Source organism: Idiotropiscis lumnitzeri, chromosome 13 (genome assembly GCF_059441095.1).
Source record: "Idiotropiscis lumnitzeri isolate Australia: NSW breed Sydney's pygmy pipehorse chromosome 13, RoL_Ilum_1.0, whole genome shotgun sequence".
Taxonomy (NCBI): domain Eukaryota; kingdom Metazoa; phylum Chordata; class Actinopteri; order Syngnathiformes; family Syngnathidae; genus Idiotropiscis; species Idiotropiscis lumnitzeri.
The window spans coordinates 2,453,108-2,469,380 of NC_142403.1; the positions used below are offsets into that span (position 1 = coordinate 2,453,108).

Here is a 16,273-nt window from a genome sequence, read left to right on the forward strand (position 1 = left end):
GCTTTCCATATGCCGTCATATAAATTAGCAGGTAATTAGAGCACAAATTAAAACACATAAACACATTTACAATAGATACCAGAAGAATAGTAGAACAGTGACATGTTGAGTCGAAAGCAAAAGAATACAAAATGTGTCTTCAAACAGGTTTTAAAAATGGACAGAGAGGGGGCTTGCCTAACATTCAATGGGAGCTCATTCCATAGGGAAGGATCTGCAACAGAAAAGGCACGATTCCCCCTGAGGCTACGCTCCGTCCTCAGCATCTCCAGCAGCATTTGGTCCACAGACAGTTGTCACACGAGGCATATTCCCAGATGATCTCGGAACGGGACGCACAGTAGAGCTGGCTGTATTAATCACCCATGATTACCTTGGTCAATTAAACGCAAGTGAAGATGCTTATTTTGGCTCTCAATTGCTTCTTCACACAGCCACATGTATGGCCACCATGTTTTTGCACACACTCGCTGCCTGTCTGTCTCTCACTCTCTCTGTCTCGCTTTCTCTCTCCTGCTCACACACTCACTCACTCTCAGTTAGATCGCCAGTACACGCAACAACATTAAAAGACTTAATTCTGCCAGAGTGCAGTTCTATACACGTGGTACTTTACCCGGTTTGGGATGATTAAAGGGATGGACGAAAACCCACTTCTGCCCCCGCTTAGTCCGTCCTTTTTGAAAAACTGCTCATCCTGCGTCCCAAAAATAGGACCATTCCCTCCCTGGGACTACTGCTGACCTCGACTCTAGTCTTTGTGAGTCGGTGGGGAGAATACATCAGAAACCTCCTCCATTCCACCAAAACGCCTTCTTTTGAGGAAGCAAAGACTGGGAAATCTGAGGTGGGCTCTTCTACCTCTGGGGTTGAAGTCACCGAGATGGTTAAAAAGCTTCTTGGTTGCAAGGCCCTTGTGGTGGATGAGAGACATATTTTGCTAAAGGCTCTGGATGTTGTGGAGCTGTCCTGGTTGACACGCCTCTACAACGTTGCATTTGGGATGATGCCTCTGGATTGGCAGACGAGGGTGGTGGTACCCCCTTTTTTAGGAAGGGGGACTGGTGGATGTGTTCCAACTTCAGGGTGATCACACTCCTCGATCCTGGTCTATTCTGGGTGTTGGAGAGAAGATTCCACTGGAAAGACTTACCTAAGTTTCAGGAGGAGCAGTGTGGTTCGTCCTGGCAGTGGAACAGTGGCCTATATCCATACACTTGGCTGGATCCTCAAGGGTGAATGGGAGTACGCTCAACCACTCTGCAAGGGTTTTGTGGACTTGGAGAAAGTATTCTACCATGTCCTTCTTGGGTTGCTTTGGGAGTAATGTACTAAACCCCCTGATATGGGCTGTTCTTTAATTTTACGACCAATGTGAGTGTTTGGGACGCATTGCCGGCATTAAGTTGGATTTATTTCCAGCAAAGATTGGACTCCGTCAAGGCCCTATGTCACTGATTGTGTTCATAACCTTTATGGACTGAATTTCTAGGTGGGGTCAAGGCGTTGAGGGGTCCAGTTAGAGGGCCATCATAAGGTTGGTCGCATTTTGTTAAAAGAGGTCACAGTCTTATTTATTTTAAAGCCGACGTAGGACTCAGCCAAATCCTTTAACCTGTTATCAACTACACTTCCCACGAGCTACATCATGTATGTGCTAAAAAAAAAACACAGGAAAACCTGGTATATAATAAAAGCAACAATATTAATGCAGATTAAGATGAAAATATTTAATATTTTAACTGAATTGTATTGTGTATGTGCTGAAATTATTATTACCGACCAGCAGTTCAAACGCACAGAAAAAAAAAACATGTTGTTGCCTGACTCCTGGCTTATACTCAAGTGTAGTGTCCCCATATACATAATAATCATACCAGATGCTCTTGTGTCATTGCTCTCAAATTTTAAGTGAAATCTCTCTGCATTTTTCGTAACACAAACGCAAATTACAATCCTTGGTATACGGCTTTTTGTCCACAAATTGTGATTCTTATTACTACACTGTATCCTCGTCAGGGGTCCATGTGCAAACCATAGCTCTTAAAGCTCAGATCAATTCCACAAGCAGTGAATGATGAGTCAAAGATAAACAAATCACTGGCATTCTTTATTCATTTGCAATTGTCATCCTATGCACATTTATATTATTAATGAATCCAGACACCCCTCAAAAAGTATTTAAAACATAAACACCACCCACTTTTTACTTTTTCAAAGAAACCCACCAGACAGGATGTTGTTATAAATGTAAATACAAAATACTAAATAAGACAATTATATATGGTGCAGTATGTATTAAAACAATAAAGAAAGAGAACGTAGGAACATGATCTGATACACAGAAGTGTATATGGTTAACACGCCTGCCACGGAGTCTGAGGTTGTGGGTTTGAATCTCGGCTCTGACCTTTCTGAGAGGAGTTTCAAGACTCCCGACAGTCCGTGACTGAACCTCCACTGCAGAAGTAGCACACGTACTGACCAGATGTCATGTCATTATCCACACTACTTATCCTGTACTGGAGGGAGCTGGAGCCTATCCCAGCTGACTACGGGCAAAAGGCGCTCTACACCCTGAACTGGTCGCCAGCCAGTCACAGGGCAGACATAGACACCGTCACTGAGTGGGAACTGAACCCACGCTGCCCGCACACAACTCGGGTAAGTGTACCACTACACCATTAGTGACTCTGACCAGATGCCTTTCACGTATTCATCCATCCATCATCTGAACTGCTTCTTCTCATCAGGGTCACGGGTGTGTTGGAGTCTATCCAAGCTATCTTCGGGCAGTAGGTGGGGTACACCCTGAACTGGTTGCCAGCCAATCGCAGGGCAATAGACGAACAAGATCCGCGCTCACACTCACACCTAGTGCTAACCAGTCGACCACCATGCCACCATAATTCATAATTGGTCGAACAAAACTCATAGATAGATAGATTGGGCAAGTATAATAAAAGCAAAAATATATAGTGATGAAGTCAGAACTGACCTTACTCTGCGTTTTTTCATTAAAATAAAACAAAATAATAATTCAAAGATCAAAGTTAGTTGTAATTCTCTTTATGACATGGAGACAAACATTCAAGGTGAATTGAACGAAAAAAAAAGGAAAGCCCCTCAAACACCAATTTAATAGACAGTATTGTCGTTTGTCCAATTGGAGTTGCTGTAGCATGATGTCATCGGCCACCAGGTGTCTTTGGCTTTAAGGCAGACGGATTTGCATTTTGATCGCCAACAGTCAATTAGAAGGACCGCTGCTTTACATACTGCAATCGATGGCACTAAATTCATTAAAATAATTTCTAAAGCACAATTACATTTATTGATTTGAAATCTATTCACTGCGTTTCATTTGGGCTTGTTCCATCTTCTGTTTTGAGTATATGGTTTGTATTCTTTTGGAGTATAAGGTTTGCATTTTATTTTATGAAAACATGACAGTGATTGTGTCACAAACAACAACTTCTCAACCATTAAGAATGACGAAGAATTATATGGGAAATATATTCAACTATGTTATGTTACGTTCCCAGTGAGTCTGATTGTGATAATTACTTTAATAAATAGTTTACGTCTTATAAGAATCGGTAACTGCAATCATATTACAAAAAATGTAAGGGTTGCTGCCAAAAAGTAATATATTACTGTATTGTGTTACTTTTGTAATGCGTTAACCCTAACACTGCTTATCAGTTTATACAACGCATACAATATGTACAAATCAAGATGGAAAAAAGGATATACAAATAGACCCATGGCTCCCCGATGCAGCCTCTTAAAAAGGACATACAGATGAGGGCAACGGTCACACACTTTATATGAAAAACTCCTTTTGGTTGTCACTGCGAGCACTCTGATAATTAGGCTCATCACTTAAGTGGACATCGTTGATAACGTCAGGTTGTGATGCTTTCACGTCTGTGTTCCGCAACGTTTCAAGTCTGCTGCAGGTGCTTCTGACGAAGATGGCCACGGCAGACAGAGTGATGAAGATCACCACTGCTATTATACCTACAAAGAGTGGCATTGGGTGAATAGCAATAAATGCAGCCACACAAGAACCAATCACGCAGATAGACTGCATTTTGTTCTTAGGATACATCAGCAACATGTTATTGGACAATGTTCAAGAAAATACAATTTCTGTAGAGTTGTATATGAGATGAATTCTACAAGTGTGCTTAATAATGTATCAAACGCCTTACTAAACGTACTGTATGTAAAACATTCACTATAAAAGGTTATTTGATGAATTTGGATCAAATGCAACTATTACTGATTTAATACTGTTTTTGTTTACATTTCTAAATTGTTATATCGTAATTTCCAGACTTCAAAGAATAGTTATGGTAGTACGCTACCACACAGTGGCTCCTCTTTAGTTTATGCCAATGAGTCACTTCTACTTTCATGACCTTTTCAATACACTTTTTTGCCAGGGAGTTGGTCGTGCACTCACAGTCTTTTCTCCTTCTGCCATCCAACAGCACAGCTAGCTGCAACCTCAGCTTACACCACCAAGATTCTAAATGAACACCCATAAATTACGAGTTAAAATTCATTTTGGTGGGTGTAGATTAAAATTTACCAGCGGGTTTGGCCGATTTTATTGTTTAATGTGACGTGACCAAATCTGTTGGCGGTTTGATGTAAATAAATTCAATTTGTCAGTAAAAACTCATAAATAAACCGCATCACGGTAAAAGCCAAGAGCCAGAGTAACACGGTAGATATTTTATACTTCTGTATTGTCTTATGTATACAATTATTTGAGGAATAAGAGTTCAAATGAATTATGTTTGAAATTGAAATAAAGTATTGTATTGTACTGTAAGTATTGGAAGTACTGCACTATGGGCTGATATTTGTGCCACTAGAAACTGAATCTGAATATTATTGATTTCAATGTGAATTGCTTAACTTGAATATTTGAATTGAAAACTGAATTATTGAATTGAAAACCAAATTATTGAATTACATAAATTGCATCTTTATTGTTTAATTTGAATCAGATTTTTTTTTGTTAGGAACTGTGTCCCAATAAAATTGAAAATGAATTCAAGACAGCAAAATGTGTTTTTAATTCCTCAAACGTGCACCTCACCAAAAATTCAACACAGCAAATGCTCACATTCAGTTCGCCGAGTAAAAATTCAAACTTCAATGACAGACATATGGGAACTTTAGGATGAGCAATGGATTCCAGGTGCACAGATCTAGATCTCCTCTTCGGTCAAACAGCAATTCCGTTTTTAAGGCCGTAAAGTTTTTCATTAGTATTGCCAGCAGCCATTACGGAATATATTAGAGGTGTCAGAAAAATGTGTTATTAATGGAATTAATCCAACCCCCTTTTAACCCCGTCAATTTTTTTAACGAGCGATTAAGACTCACCTTGGCCTAATAAACAATGTAGTCCTATGACGTAGCGTTGGCGCTTGCGAGACCGGAAAAAAACAAGTGGGCGAAATTTAGGACACGCCTGCATGGGCTTGCTGTGCGGAGTTTTCGCCAGTTCATAGAACTAAAGCATCATGGGAGTGGTCAAAATGTTGCAAATTCAATTCTGCACGGCAAGTTTTTTTTTAAAGTTACCTAATGGTGTCATTGATAAGAGCAAAGTCATTTGTGTGTATTGCCATCGTGCACTGAACTACCATCGCGGGACGTCCAGTTTAAGACACCATTTTAAGGCCAAGCACACCGCTGATGCCAATTCTCGAGCCCCTCGTCAAAACCAGGCATCCATGGATAATTTGCGACAGAAACCGATGGATGGATCAACTCAAGAGACTCGCTGAAGCCATAGTTAAGTGGGTGGCCACTGCGTGTTAGCATCGTGGAGGACGAAGGTCTGGCTGAAATACTTCGCATTGCGTCCAACGACTGCACTTACGAATTGTCCTCAATTTACACCATTGCAACCCACATTCAAGACTTGCAGGAAGCGGAGACAGCGGAAGCAGTCGTGCTCACCAGTGATTACTGGACTTCTCTCAGTAACCACAACTACCTTGGTATGACAGCCCATTATTTTGACCCATTTCATTTGCACTTTGTTGGCATTTTATATTTCTTATGTTGCTCCAGTTTGATCCCTTGGAAAGGCGGTTGAGATGCTGTTTTATGTGAATTTGTTTGTGTGAGTCAAATCCAATGCTTTGTTTATTCAATTAAAAAAAAGTATTTGCATAAAAACAAAAACAAAATAAATTTTCATATATTAAAAGTATTGCAATTCAATAAAATATTGAATTATATAAATAATATAAAAAAATGGGAGGGATTTTTTTTTACAATGAATAAAGGGATTTTTTTACAATTAATAAAATGTGCGATTAACGACCAGTTAACTATGAAAAATGTGATTAATTATGAGTAAATATTTTAATCGCCTGACAGCACTAGTATATATATATATATATATATATATATATATATATATATATATATATATAGATAGATAGATAGAAGATATGCCAGAGAAATTCCGGGTGAACAAATGATCAAGAAGCCTTGCAAGTATTTGATGCTTGGCGCACCTACAGAGGTCTCTTTCGGTCCTACAAAAGCAGAATCAAAGTAACATGTCTGTGGATTGCGGCTGGCAATACTAATGACGTGGTTTACGGCATTCAAAACAAAGGGGCTGATTGGCCGACGAGGATATCTATGTACCTGGAATCCATTGGTGATCCTAGAGCACCCCTATGGGTTGATATTTGTGTCACTAGAAACTGAATCTGAATATCGATTTGAATGTGAATTGCTTAACTTGAATATATGAATTGAAAACTGAATTATTGAATTATATAAATTGTAGATGGAAAAATTCTGATTCAAATTAAACAATAAATATGCAATATATGTAATTGAATAATTCAGTTTTAAATTCAAAAATTCAGTTTTTAATTCAGTAATTCATTTTTCAATTCAAATCTTCAGTTTTCAATTCAAATATTCAAGTTAAGGAATTCACATTCAAATCAAAGAATTCTATTATTTAGTACCTCTCAAAATGTAGATACGTACTGAAAATCTCTAATCTCGTTGCACACTTGAGTACAATGACAATAAAGGGATTTCTAATCTAAAAAAAATAAAATAAAATGTAACGAACCATGGTCCTGATGTACCATGGGTACCTGTACTATTCCAAAATTGGAGTTATGATGTGCAAGACTTACAATTTTACATAGTTGTAGGCCATGAAAATGGCTGCATTCAACTGAACATGAGTCACATTCAAAAATGGTGAATGTCATGTTTTATGTTATGTTGGTGGTCATGATGGAGCTATTGTGGTGGTCTTATAGAATTAAAATCATAAACGTCTGTCATTGTCCAAACCCTGCGATATGTTTTATTTTTTATATGATCAATTTATCTTCCAAAAATGAGAGCTTTGTAACTATAATAATCTGCTCTGGTACCTCCAATGAAAGCTGAGTCACTCCTGATGGAATTGACTAAGGGTTGACTTGGCTCCAGTGAAGCAGGTGGGTCTGGAAACGATGTGAAAAACAAAATTAAGCAAAATCTGAGTTTACTGGTAGCATTATAGTTGACACTATATTTTAGACCGATATACTATATGATGGTGTAAATCACTGTATGTCTAATTGTATACTGTGCAATTGGCCGGCGGCTATTCAAGGGGTACTCGGCGCCACTTGCTCTTTTCAATATGCATATCTTGCAAAGCCAAATTCAAACACTGTACCATATTAGCTGTACATCTTTAGCACATCAACTCAGAACATACATCCATTATCTGTAGCGCTTCTCCTCACTAGGGTCGGTGGAGCCTATCTCTGCATTCTTCGGGCAGTAGGCGGGGTACACCCTGAATTGGTAGCCAGCCAATCGCAGGGCACTCACAGACAAACAACCATCCGCGCTCACACTCACACCTAGGGGCAATTTAGAGGGTCCAATCAACCTGCCATGCATGTTTTTGGAATGTGGGAGGAAACCGGAGTACCCAGAGGAAAGCCACGCAGACACGAGTCGGAATCGAACCCACGATCTCTGCACTGTGAGGCCATTGTGCTGACCAGTCGCCCACCGTGCCACCCTCAACTCAGAACATTCACACAATTTTTATCTGCACCAAACTGAAGCCCGAGTGGGGTCCAAGGCCAACGTTTATGTTAGATCAGTGGAGTGCTTTCGGGCGGAAAAAAAAAGCGGAAGAGCAAAAAAATAAATAAATTAGGATTGTCTGGAAGTGAGAGGTCTTTCAGCAGAGAGAGTGGTCAGAGAAAGGTGGAAAGTGTGCTGAGATTTGTGGAGAGAGTCTTGGAAAGCCCTTCGAGATTGGAGATAGGTTTCTGTCTCATTTTTCTCCCCCTGTTTCCTCCCTCTTTTTCTTCTTCTCTTACCTCTTTTTTTCATTGTTTATTGGCGCATTACTGCTCTTTGGTTCACCTACTGTCGGGACCTCAAATTGTTTCCATATATAGTCAACGCAGTCCGCTTGAAGCCACCTCAGAGTATATTCACCCCCACAAACAAAGCAAAAGAGGTGGTGCGTGCTTCTGTCAGTCGTCAGCGGGAAAGGAGTCCATCAGTGACAGACTGAAAGGTCCGTTGGTACAGACCCTGTTAGTGACAATTACATTGACGGACGAAAACCCACTTGTGTTAGTGCTTTCTTTTAAGATTCCCGTCATTCATCAACTTCGGGTGACTGTCAATGACGGATGGTTGGATGTTTCGTCAGTGCTGTATACCCACCTCGGCAGAGAACAATGAGGAAAAGAGTAGAAGAAAAGTTTGAAGAATGATCGAGGGGGAAGGTACTCCCAATGTTAGCTCGCCATATAGCGTTAACAGACATCCATCTTTCAATTCATATATTTGCAAAAACTGGATGTTCTGTGACAGGCCATGGGCTGTTAATCCCACACAACATACAGTATTAAAGGTAAGCTACTGTACATTCCCAGAATGGGGGAGGTGGGTTCACACCAACATTGAAAAAAAAAATATTGGTTGCACAAAGATAAATATGTTTCACATACCTGGTAAAAAATGTTTTTTATCTGACAAATGTGGATCAGCAGAGGACAGAGAACCACAACTTGATTGTGTCAGTGGACCAGTGATGGCTACACGGCTGTCAGGTTGGAGAAGAGCTGCTTTCAGAGGACTGATGGAGTTGAAGTAGACTGCTGACAGACAACCGGTGAAGCCAAGAACGGCCAACCTGGCCACCTCCTTATCAACCATATCAGCCTCTGGAGACACAAACACAGAGATAAAACGAAACAAGGGGATATAAGATTGCACTACTTGGTGATTTGTTTTTGACAGTCTTCAATGTTCTTTAATCGTACCATGAAAAGTAACGGTTCAACCTCAAAAAAAATCTTTTAGACAAAAAACAACAATAAAAGAAACTGTCTGAACTTTACAAGAAGGAAAACTTCAAATGAATTAACTTTTATTACTTTGGCACACAGTATCGGTTTCTGATAAAAGAACGTGTCCTGAAGTACAGCTCAGTGATATGTCACAAAACATTGTAGTGGGTTGTGTGCTTTTTATCTTTAAAGCTGAAAACTAAATGTTAGTAGTAGACCACAAACAAATACTGTACATGATTTGCTTAAGGTAAGAAGTTGTAGAAAAAGTTAGTGATTAAGACGGTGTACAGTGTGCCGGTATGCTTGGCGACACACTTGATATTTTGGCCAATTGCAGGGCACACGTAGACAAACAACCATCCGCACTCACACTCATACCTAGGGACAATTCAGAGTGTCCAATCAACCTGCCACGCATGTTTTGGAATCTGGGAGGAAACCGGAGTACCCGGAGGAAACCCACGCAGGCACGGGGAGAACATGCAAACTACACACAGGAAGGCCGGAGCCGATCGAACCCACGACCTCCGCACTGTGAGGCCATCGTGCTAACCAGTTTGTCCACTGTGCCGCCCTACTCTGTATCCATCCATCCATTTTCGATCTATATGATAACTAGTATGAAGGGTATGATGAGATGCACAGATTACTTGAGGGCTTAGGGGGCGGCACGGTGGGTGACTGGTTAGCATGATGGCCTCACAGTGCGGAGGTCGTGGGTTTGATTTCACCTCCAGCCTTTCTGAGTGGAGTTTGCATGTTATTCCCGTGCCTGTGTAGGTTTCCTCCGGGTAATCCGGTTTCCTCCCACATTCCAAAAACATGCATTGCAGGTTGATTGGACAACTATATTGTCCCTAGGTATTAGTATGAGTGCGAACGACTACAATAAAATTTCCCTAACACTGGGAAATTACTCTCTGTCTCTCTGATATACAGGTTATTTTAAAGTTACAATGTGAAGATGCAGTAAAAATCTCCCCCCCAAATTTTTTTCTTTGCAGAACGGTATGACTTCATTTGAGGAGCAACTTTCAAATTTTTTGGAGCAAGGTTAATGCCAGGGACCAAAGCAAAGGATTTATAATATAATATAATAATAATATATATATATTGTTTTTCTTTTATTCTACAGTCAACCATTTTGACTTTATAAATTAACATTGTATATAGCAGAAAAAAGCATTTTTGTGTGTAGAAGCATAGCTTAATTGATTTAAAAAAAAAAAAGATTAAATCTGCTGTAATGTAATATTGAGGACATTTATTGTGCAGGCCTCAAAAGTCAAAATCAAAACTCAGAACTATTGTGAAAACAAATAAATAACATTACTGATATTCTAAATATTTTATACTATATTAATATACTTTTCACCATAAAGGCAACAGCTCCTGGGTGACATACACCATGAATGAATTTAATTCATTTCTGGTTCCATTTAGAGAGTATGATTTTCTTTCCAGAGTCCAGACACTTGTGAGTTTGCCTGCTGCTTCTCTCATTTAATGTGAATCCATGCAGGCATCTATGAAAAGTGTACTCCGTCACCGCAGCACCAAATTCCGGTGTCAAAGCCTCTCTCCACACACCGGCGTCGGCCGTCGAGCCAACTGTCGTGTCGGCCTAGAACACTTGGACCAGAAAATGACAGAAGAACACAACGTAAAAGCCGTCGGATGTGGTGTCCTGTTTATGGGTTGCTTTTTGGAGCCACTGTTTCTCCCTACGGGGCTTGGGCGGATCCCTCTCGTCACCCTCTTGATCCGGTGCACCTGCAGCTCGTCACTCGCAATCAACCACCAGATAAAAGCTCACTGCGGCCGTGAGTCAGTTGCCAGATTGCCCTGTGTCAACCGTGGTACTCAAGCGCCCACCTGCATGTATGTGATCTTGCTCAAGTTGAACATCTGCCAACTGATTTAATTCCAACTTTCTCTCGTGTGTTGTCTATAGTGCGTCCTGCCTGTCTGCCCAAGCCCCGCGTCATCACCTGGGACCCCCTGAAGCTGCATCGACCTCTCCACGTCCTCTTACCTGGCCTGCCTTCCACTGAACCCCCAGCTTTAACTACCTTCTCCACAATAAACCCCTGATTCATGCCACTTCTGACTCCGTTTGCTCTTGGGTCCACTTTTCACCTCCACGGCTTCAACACAGCCGCAACAGACGGAGACACCAACAACTCCGGACCTTATGCGCATGCGTGAGAAAGATTTTAATTTGTATTTTGTTTGCATTGTTCGTCAGATAGTTTCCTTTTTCTTGCCCAAGTACAAGACTGGTCTCTTGGGAGTTGATTCAACCTCTTGTATGAGCCAATGGCATTCGACCTTCATTATTTTGTCCACAGTCAGGTCTGGCTGTTGGGCGCATCACTTTTGGCTTTGCTCCCAGCAAATTCCAGGGAGGGCTGGTGGCTGGGGCTAGCTGTCTGTTTGCATGCTCGTGTCCACTGTTTGGAGACACTAGTAGCGTGGTCTCATTGCCTAATTCACCATTCACCGCCACAAACATTTTGAGGCGATACATTTTTGCCTCCAGCACTGCCATCTTCTAAAGGAGTTTGTGGAAGTCGTTAGTGGAGACGGGAGGCAACATGTTTTTAGCCGTGTTGCTAATCGCAGTCTTGTGCTAATTAGCAGGCCATGCTCATGTTATTTTGAGGAAGTAGAAAAAAATGGCCCTGCCGCCTGTATTAAGAGCAGTTATACATCCACACGTATAAAAAGGACCCAGGAGAGGTCCAGAGAGAAAAACAAAGAAGATATCAGCAAATAGAATGCAAGAAAAATCAGGCGTCTACACGCTATGCAAGCAAGGGAGGAAGAGTAACTCTTGTCTTATGTGACACTGAAGTGTGAAGACGCTGTGTAAGTACTGTGAATATATTTCTGAAAAACGCCAGGGGGCTGAAGTGAGGTTCATCAAGTGATTGTTTTTCTTATCTTCTCATTATATACAGGTCATTATAAAGCTAGTTTAGTGTGAAGATGCAGTATTTGTGAATACATTTTTCTTAGAAAAGCTGCATTGATATTGACAGTGATTAATTGTTGTTTCGTTATGTGATATTTATATTGTTACTGTTTTGTAATATTTAGGGGGTTAGTTTTCTTTTCTACAGTGCATATTTTCAGCTAGTGTTGCGTGTCGTAATTTTTTTTATTTTTATTTTTTTTAGTATATAATTTTCAGAAGTTACTTGAACATTTTGTATTTGGAAACAGTTTGGCTTTAAACAAAAAAAAATATCTATTGTGATATTACATTCCATAGCTGACTGGGAATCTACAAAGACTTTATCCAACTTTCAAACCACGTAAGACAGTATGCTACAGGTGAGTGGAAAAGGAAGGGAAAAAAAGAAACAAACAAACTGAGCCACTCCTAACACGCATTAGATGCACTGGATGTGATTGAGCAGAACACCTTCACTAAGAGGTTGAGTGTTGGAGTGATGGACTGAGCGAAACAAAGTCATTCCTGCCGACCACTGACTAACATGGACAAATGAAAATGCAGCTTCAGTTTGTATCCATGGTACTATATATAAATATATACAGAATATATTTAATTGTCACGCACTGTATAGTTGCTACCTTACTCAAGGCACAATTACATTATTTTCCAATCATTTACAAATTTTATTTGAATAAGTATTAAGTATTTTCCATCAAAGTAATACAATACCTACACAAAGAAACCATAAAAGGAAGGAGAAGCCACTAGGCAATGTCATCGCCAGTGGATTTTATTTGAAACTAATCCCTCTCATTTAAATGAGGAATTACAACCTCAGATTTTGTATTGTCTGCAAATAATTACTAATAGAATAAAACAAACAAATCACACATTCTACACATCTTTGTCAATCATAAATTCTGGTGAAGTCAAAACGCAACATGATTTGTGTAGTAAAATGTTCAGTCTTGAAAAAACTGATACTGAACTGCACTATGCGACTTTGCACACCTTCAGAGGCTCAAAGGTTGTTATGTTGAAAAGCTGGGTGCTGATTGCAATCTTCAAAGCAATTTGCTCTTTTCAATCATTCCTCATTACCATACAATGTGAAGGACCTTTTTTAAGGTTACAATCGCAATGGCATATTGAAGGCCACTGGTAGGCAGGTATAAAGTCGAAAGACACTGAAGATAACAGACAAAATGCCACAGACATACAGTACACTTACGGTGTTTGAACTTTTGCATTAGTGAAAATATTATAGTGCTGTCTTACCCATGGACAGTATTTCACACGTCCATGTGGCTTAAAGTGCTTTTAATGCCATTTTAATGAATAATTAATATAAGAGGGTGGCTCCATTATGAGTGACTTCTTTGGTTTCTTATGTCATATTTTCAGAGCAAAGTCCTGCTTATGTGACCACGAACAAGCTTCTGCTGTGAAGACCGTATGTAGCCTTTATCTTTGCTCATAAACAGCAAGTGGCAAAACAGTGCTGGCAGAACCTCCAAGTTTGGTAGTTAAATGTTTAATGAAAATGTGCAAGTCTGCATCGCTTACCACGTGCTCTTCCCAGAATAATCGAGTTGATGCGGTTGAATTCTACATCAGATGTCAGAATGAAGCTCTCGCTCTCATTCTTGTCAATCTGTCAAACAATGTCTCATTATTTAACCTCAACAAGCTTTAAAAGACAGCAGTGAACAAAATTAAAGTGCTTTATAAGCGGTTCGAATAATGGATGGTTGGATGGATAAGACTATGGGAAAATAAAAAAATGAATTTTCTTGTTTCATGTGCACAATAGCAGTAACATCGGAAAAGTGTAAGGCGAGGACCCATTTGTTAAATTCATTTATGTACCTGAATGGAGATGAAGTCTTCACGCCTTTTAATGACCACTGCATGCAGGCATCCATCTGCCAGGTTCATGACATTGCTTCCAAACAATTCCACATCTCTGCTGTTGTGCAACTTGTATCTTAACTGCAGTTCACCTAACAAAACAAACAAAAGTATGCAGTGTTTAAAATGACACAAGATTATTGACTTTTTTTGTGACTTTTCAAGCCATACTGTAAGTTAAAATCTATTATGTAACATGACATCATCATCATAATGAACAATAATTTAAAAAAAATAATTACAAAATAAGTTATGTACATTTGTCATCAAGGATGGAGACTAGTGGTCATTTTACAAACAACAACATCATAATCATTTGTCAACAAAAAGTCTTACTCTGACATTCTTTGAAATACGCAAGATGAATTGAGTCAAGGCGGCACGGTGGACGACTGGTTAGCACGATGGCCTCACAGTGAGAGACAGCATCGGGCGTGGGTTCGATCCTGGCTCCGGCCATTCTGTGTGGAGTTTGCATGTTCTCCCCGTGCTTGTGTGGGTTTCCTCCGGGTACTCCGGTTTCCTCCCACATTCCAAAAACATGCATTGTAGGCCGATTGAACACTCTAAATAGCCCCTAGGTATGAGTGTGAGCGCGGATGGTTGTTCGTCTCTGTGTGCCCTGCAATTGGCTGGCAACCAGTTCAGGGTGTCCCCCGCCTACTGCCCGAAGATAGCTGGGATAGGCTCCAGCACCCCCCGCGACCCTAGTGAGGAGAAGCGGTACAGATGATGGATGGATGGATGAAATGAGTCAAGTAAAATAAAACTTACAAAACTAAGGTCTAATACTTATTCCTTAAATAATTGGTCGATAAAACCTCAGATTTTGTTTGAATGGTCAACACAATAATTCGTCTTCTGTTTGAAATACTCAAGGAAATGATAACAGTGATAGATTTGTATTTCACAATTTAACAGTACCAAACCGTTAGAAAAAAACAAACAAAACAATAAAAGCTCACGGACATCATCAAATTCTGTTTCCTTCATTTGAATGATTTCCCAGGCTTCACTGCAGTTAAAGTTGTTACTTGTACATCAGAAATGTGTATCGTGTTGGGTTTAAATAAATAAAAGTTGACTTTTTTCTGTTTTAATTTGTCTTAATTAGCAAGTCACTAGTGAGCTATTTTTAAACTTGACCCGTGGCTTACTCATGTTGTCCTTGGGGCAAAACTAGTACCCGCAGGCACAAAAAACAGGACAATGCACAAAACAAAAAGGAATCCGTTTTTGAAGTGTCTCTTTAGTCTTACATTCAGAATATATTGTCAAGTGGCTGAAATAGTCTGAAATACTCAGACGGGATTCCAGAAATCCTATTTATGTATTTTTTTGAATCAGTGGACCTCTACTACCAGTTAGAGGAGGTGTTGAAAAATTCAGCTACCAGCTGGCACTGAACACACGGCTTTCAACGGCTTGTGACATTCATTCAGTGCATTTCATTGACAATTATAACTTTTTATTGGACCGTAGACATTTTTTTTAAGAGAGGTGGATTTTCCCTTAACAAGTCAGAAGTAAAGCTTTTCACCTACAACCTAGTTTTCTTTCGCGTCATAGTGCTCCCTCCGTCAAGTGCAAGATACAAAGGGAAACCCAAACAAAACAAAGAGACACCAAAACATGAACAGGAGCAGATTCTCAATCTATCTGATACGTCTAACTGTGCAGGACATCAGAGCAAAAATGAGGAGGACTTGCCACTCCCACCAGCTGACATTGCCTACGAGGATTCACTTGATCCAAATCTCCACCCAGTTCGCCATCTGTCCTGCCGACCTCCTCCCCTGAGCTGGTGTTCACGGACCAAATGAACAGACTTGGTATCAAAATAAATCCCATCAACAATTTGTTCCAAATCATGAAGGAAGATAAGGTTTTTAGCACATTACATTTAGCACTCTTAAATGTTGGGTCTTTGGCAGGTAAATACCTTTTAATGAATGATTTTATTACCAGCACAAGCTTGATATTATGTTTTTAAATGAAACTTGGATAGGGCAAGCCA

The 16,273-nt window shown here is 40.0% G+C and overlaps 1 protein-coding gene across 4 annotated transcripts in view; it reads right to left on the reverse strand.

Annotated features, from left to right (window-relative positions):
• Positions 1–2,097: 2,097 nt before the first annotated feature.
• The window catches only part of LOC148324034 (contactin-associated protein-like 4), a 118,643-nt gene continuing 104,467 nt past the window's right edge, over positions 2,098–16,273 (reverse strand). For 3 of the 4 annotated variants that reach the window (XM_088312557.1, XM_088312556.1, XM_088312554.1), the window contains 5 exons: positions 14,215–14,348; positions 13,912–13,999; positions 9,039–9,254; positions 7,446–7,517; positions 2,098–4,023 (listed from right to left, as the gene is read on the reverse strand). In XM_088312557.1, coding sequence (XP_088168683.1) covers positions 3,827–4,023; positions 7,446–7,517; positions 9,039–9,254; positions 13,912–13,999; positions 14,215–14,348 — 707 coding nt within the window. In that variant the 3' untranslated portion in view covers positions 2,098–3,826. The remainder of the gene's footprint in view (positions 4,024–7,445; positions 7,518–9,038; positions 9,255–13,911; positions 14,000–14,214; positions 14,349–16,273) is intronic. The other variant, XM_088312555.1, reaches the window with a different exon arrangement.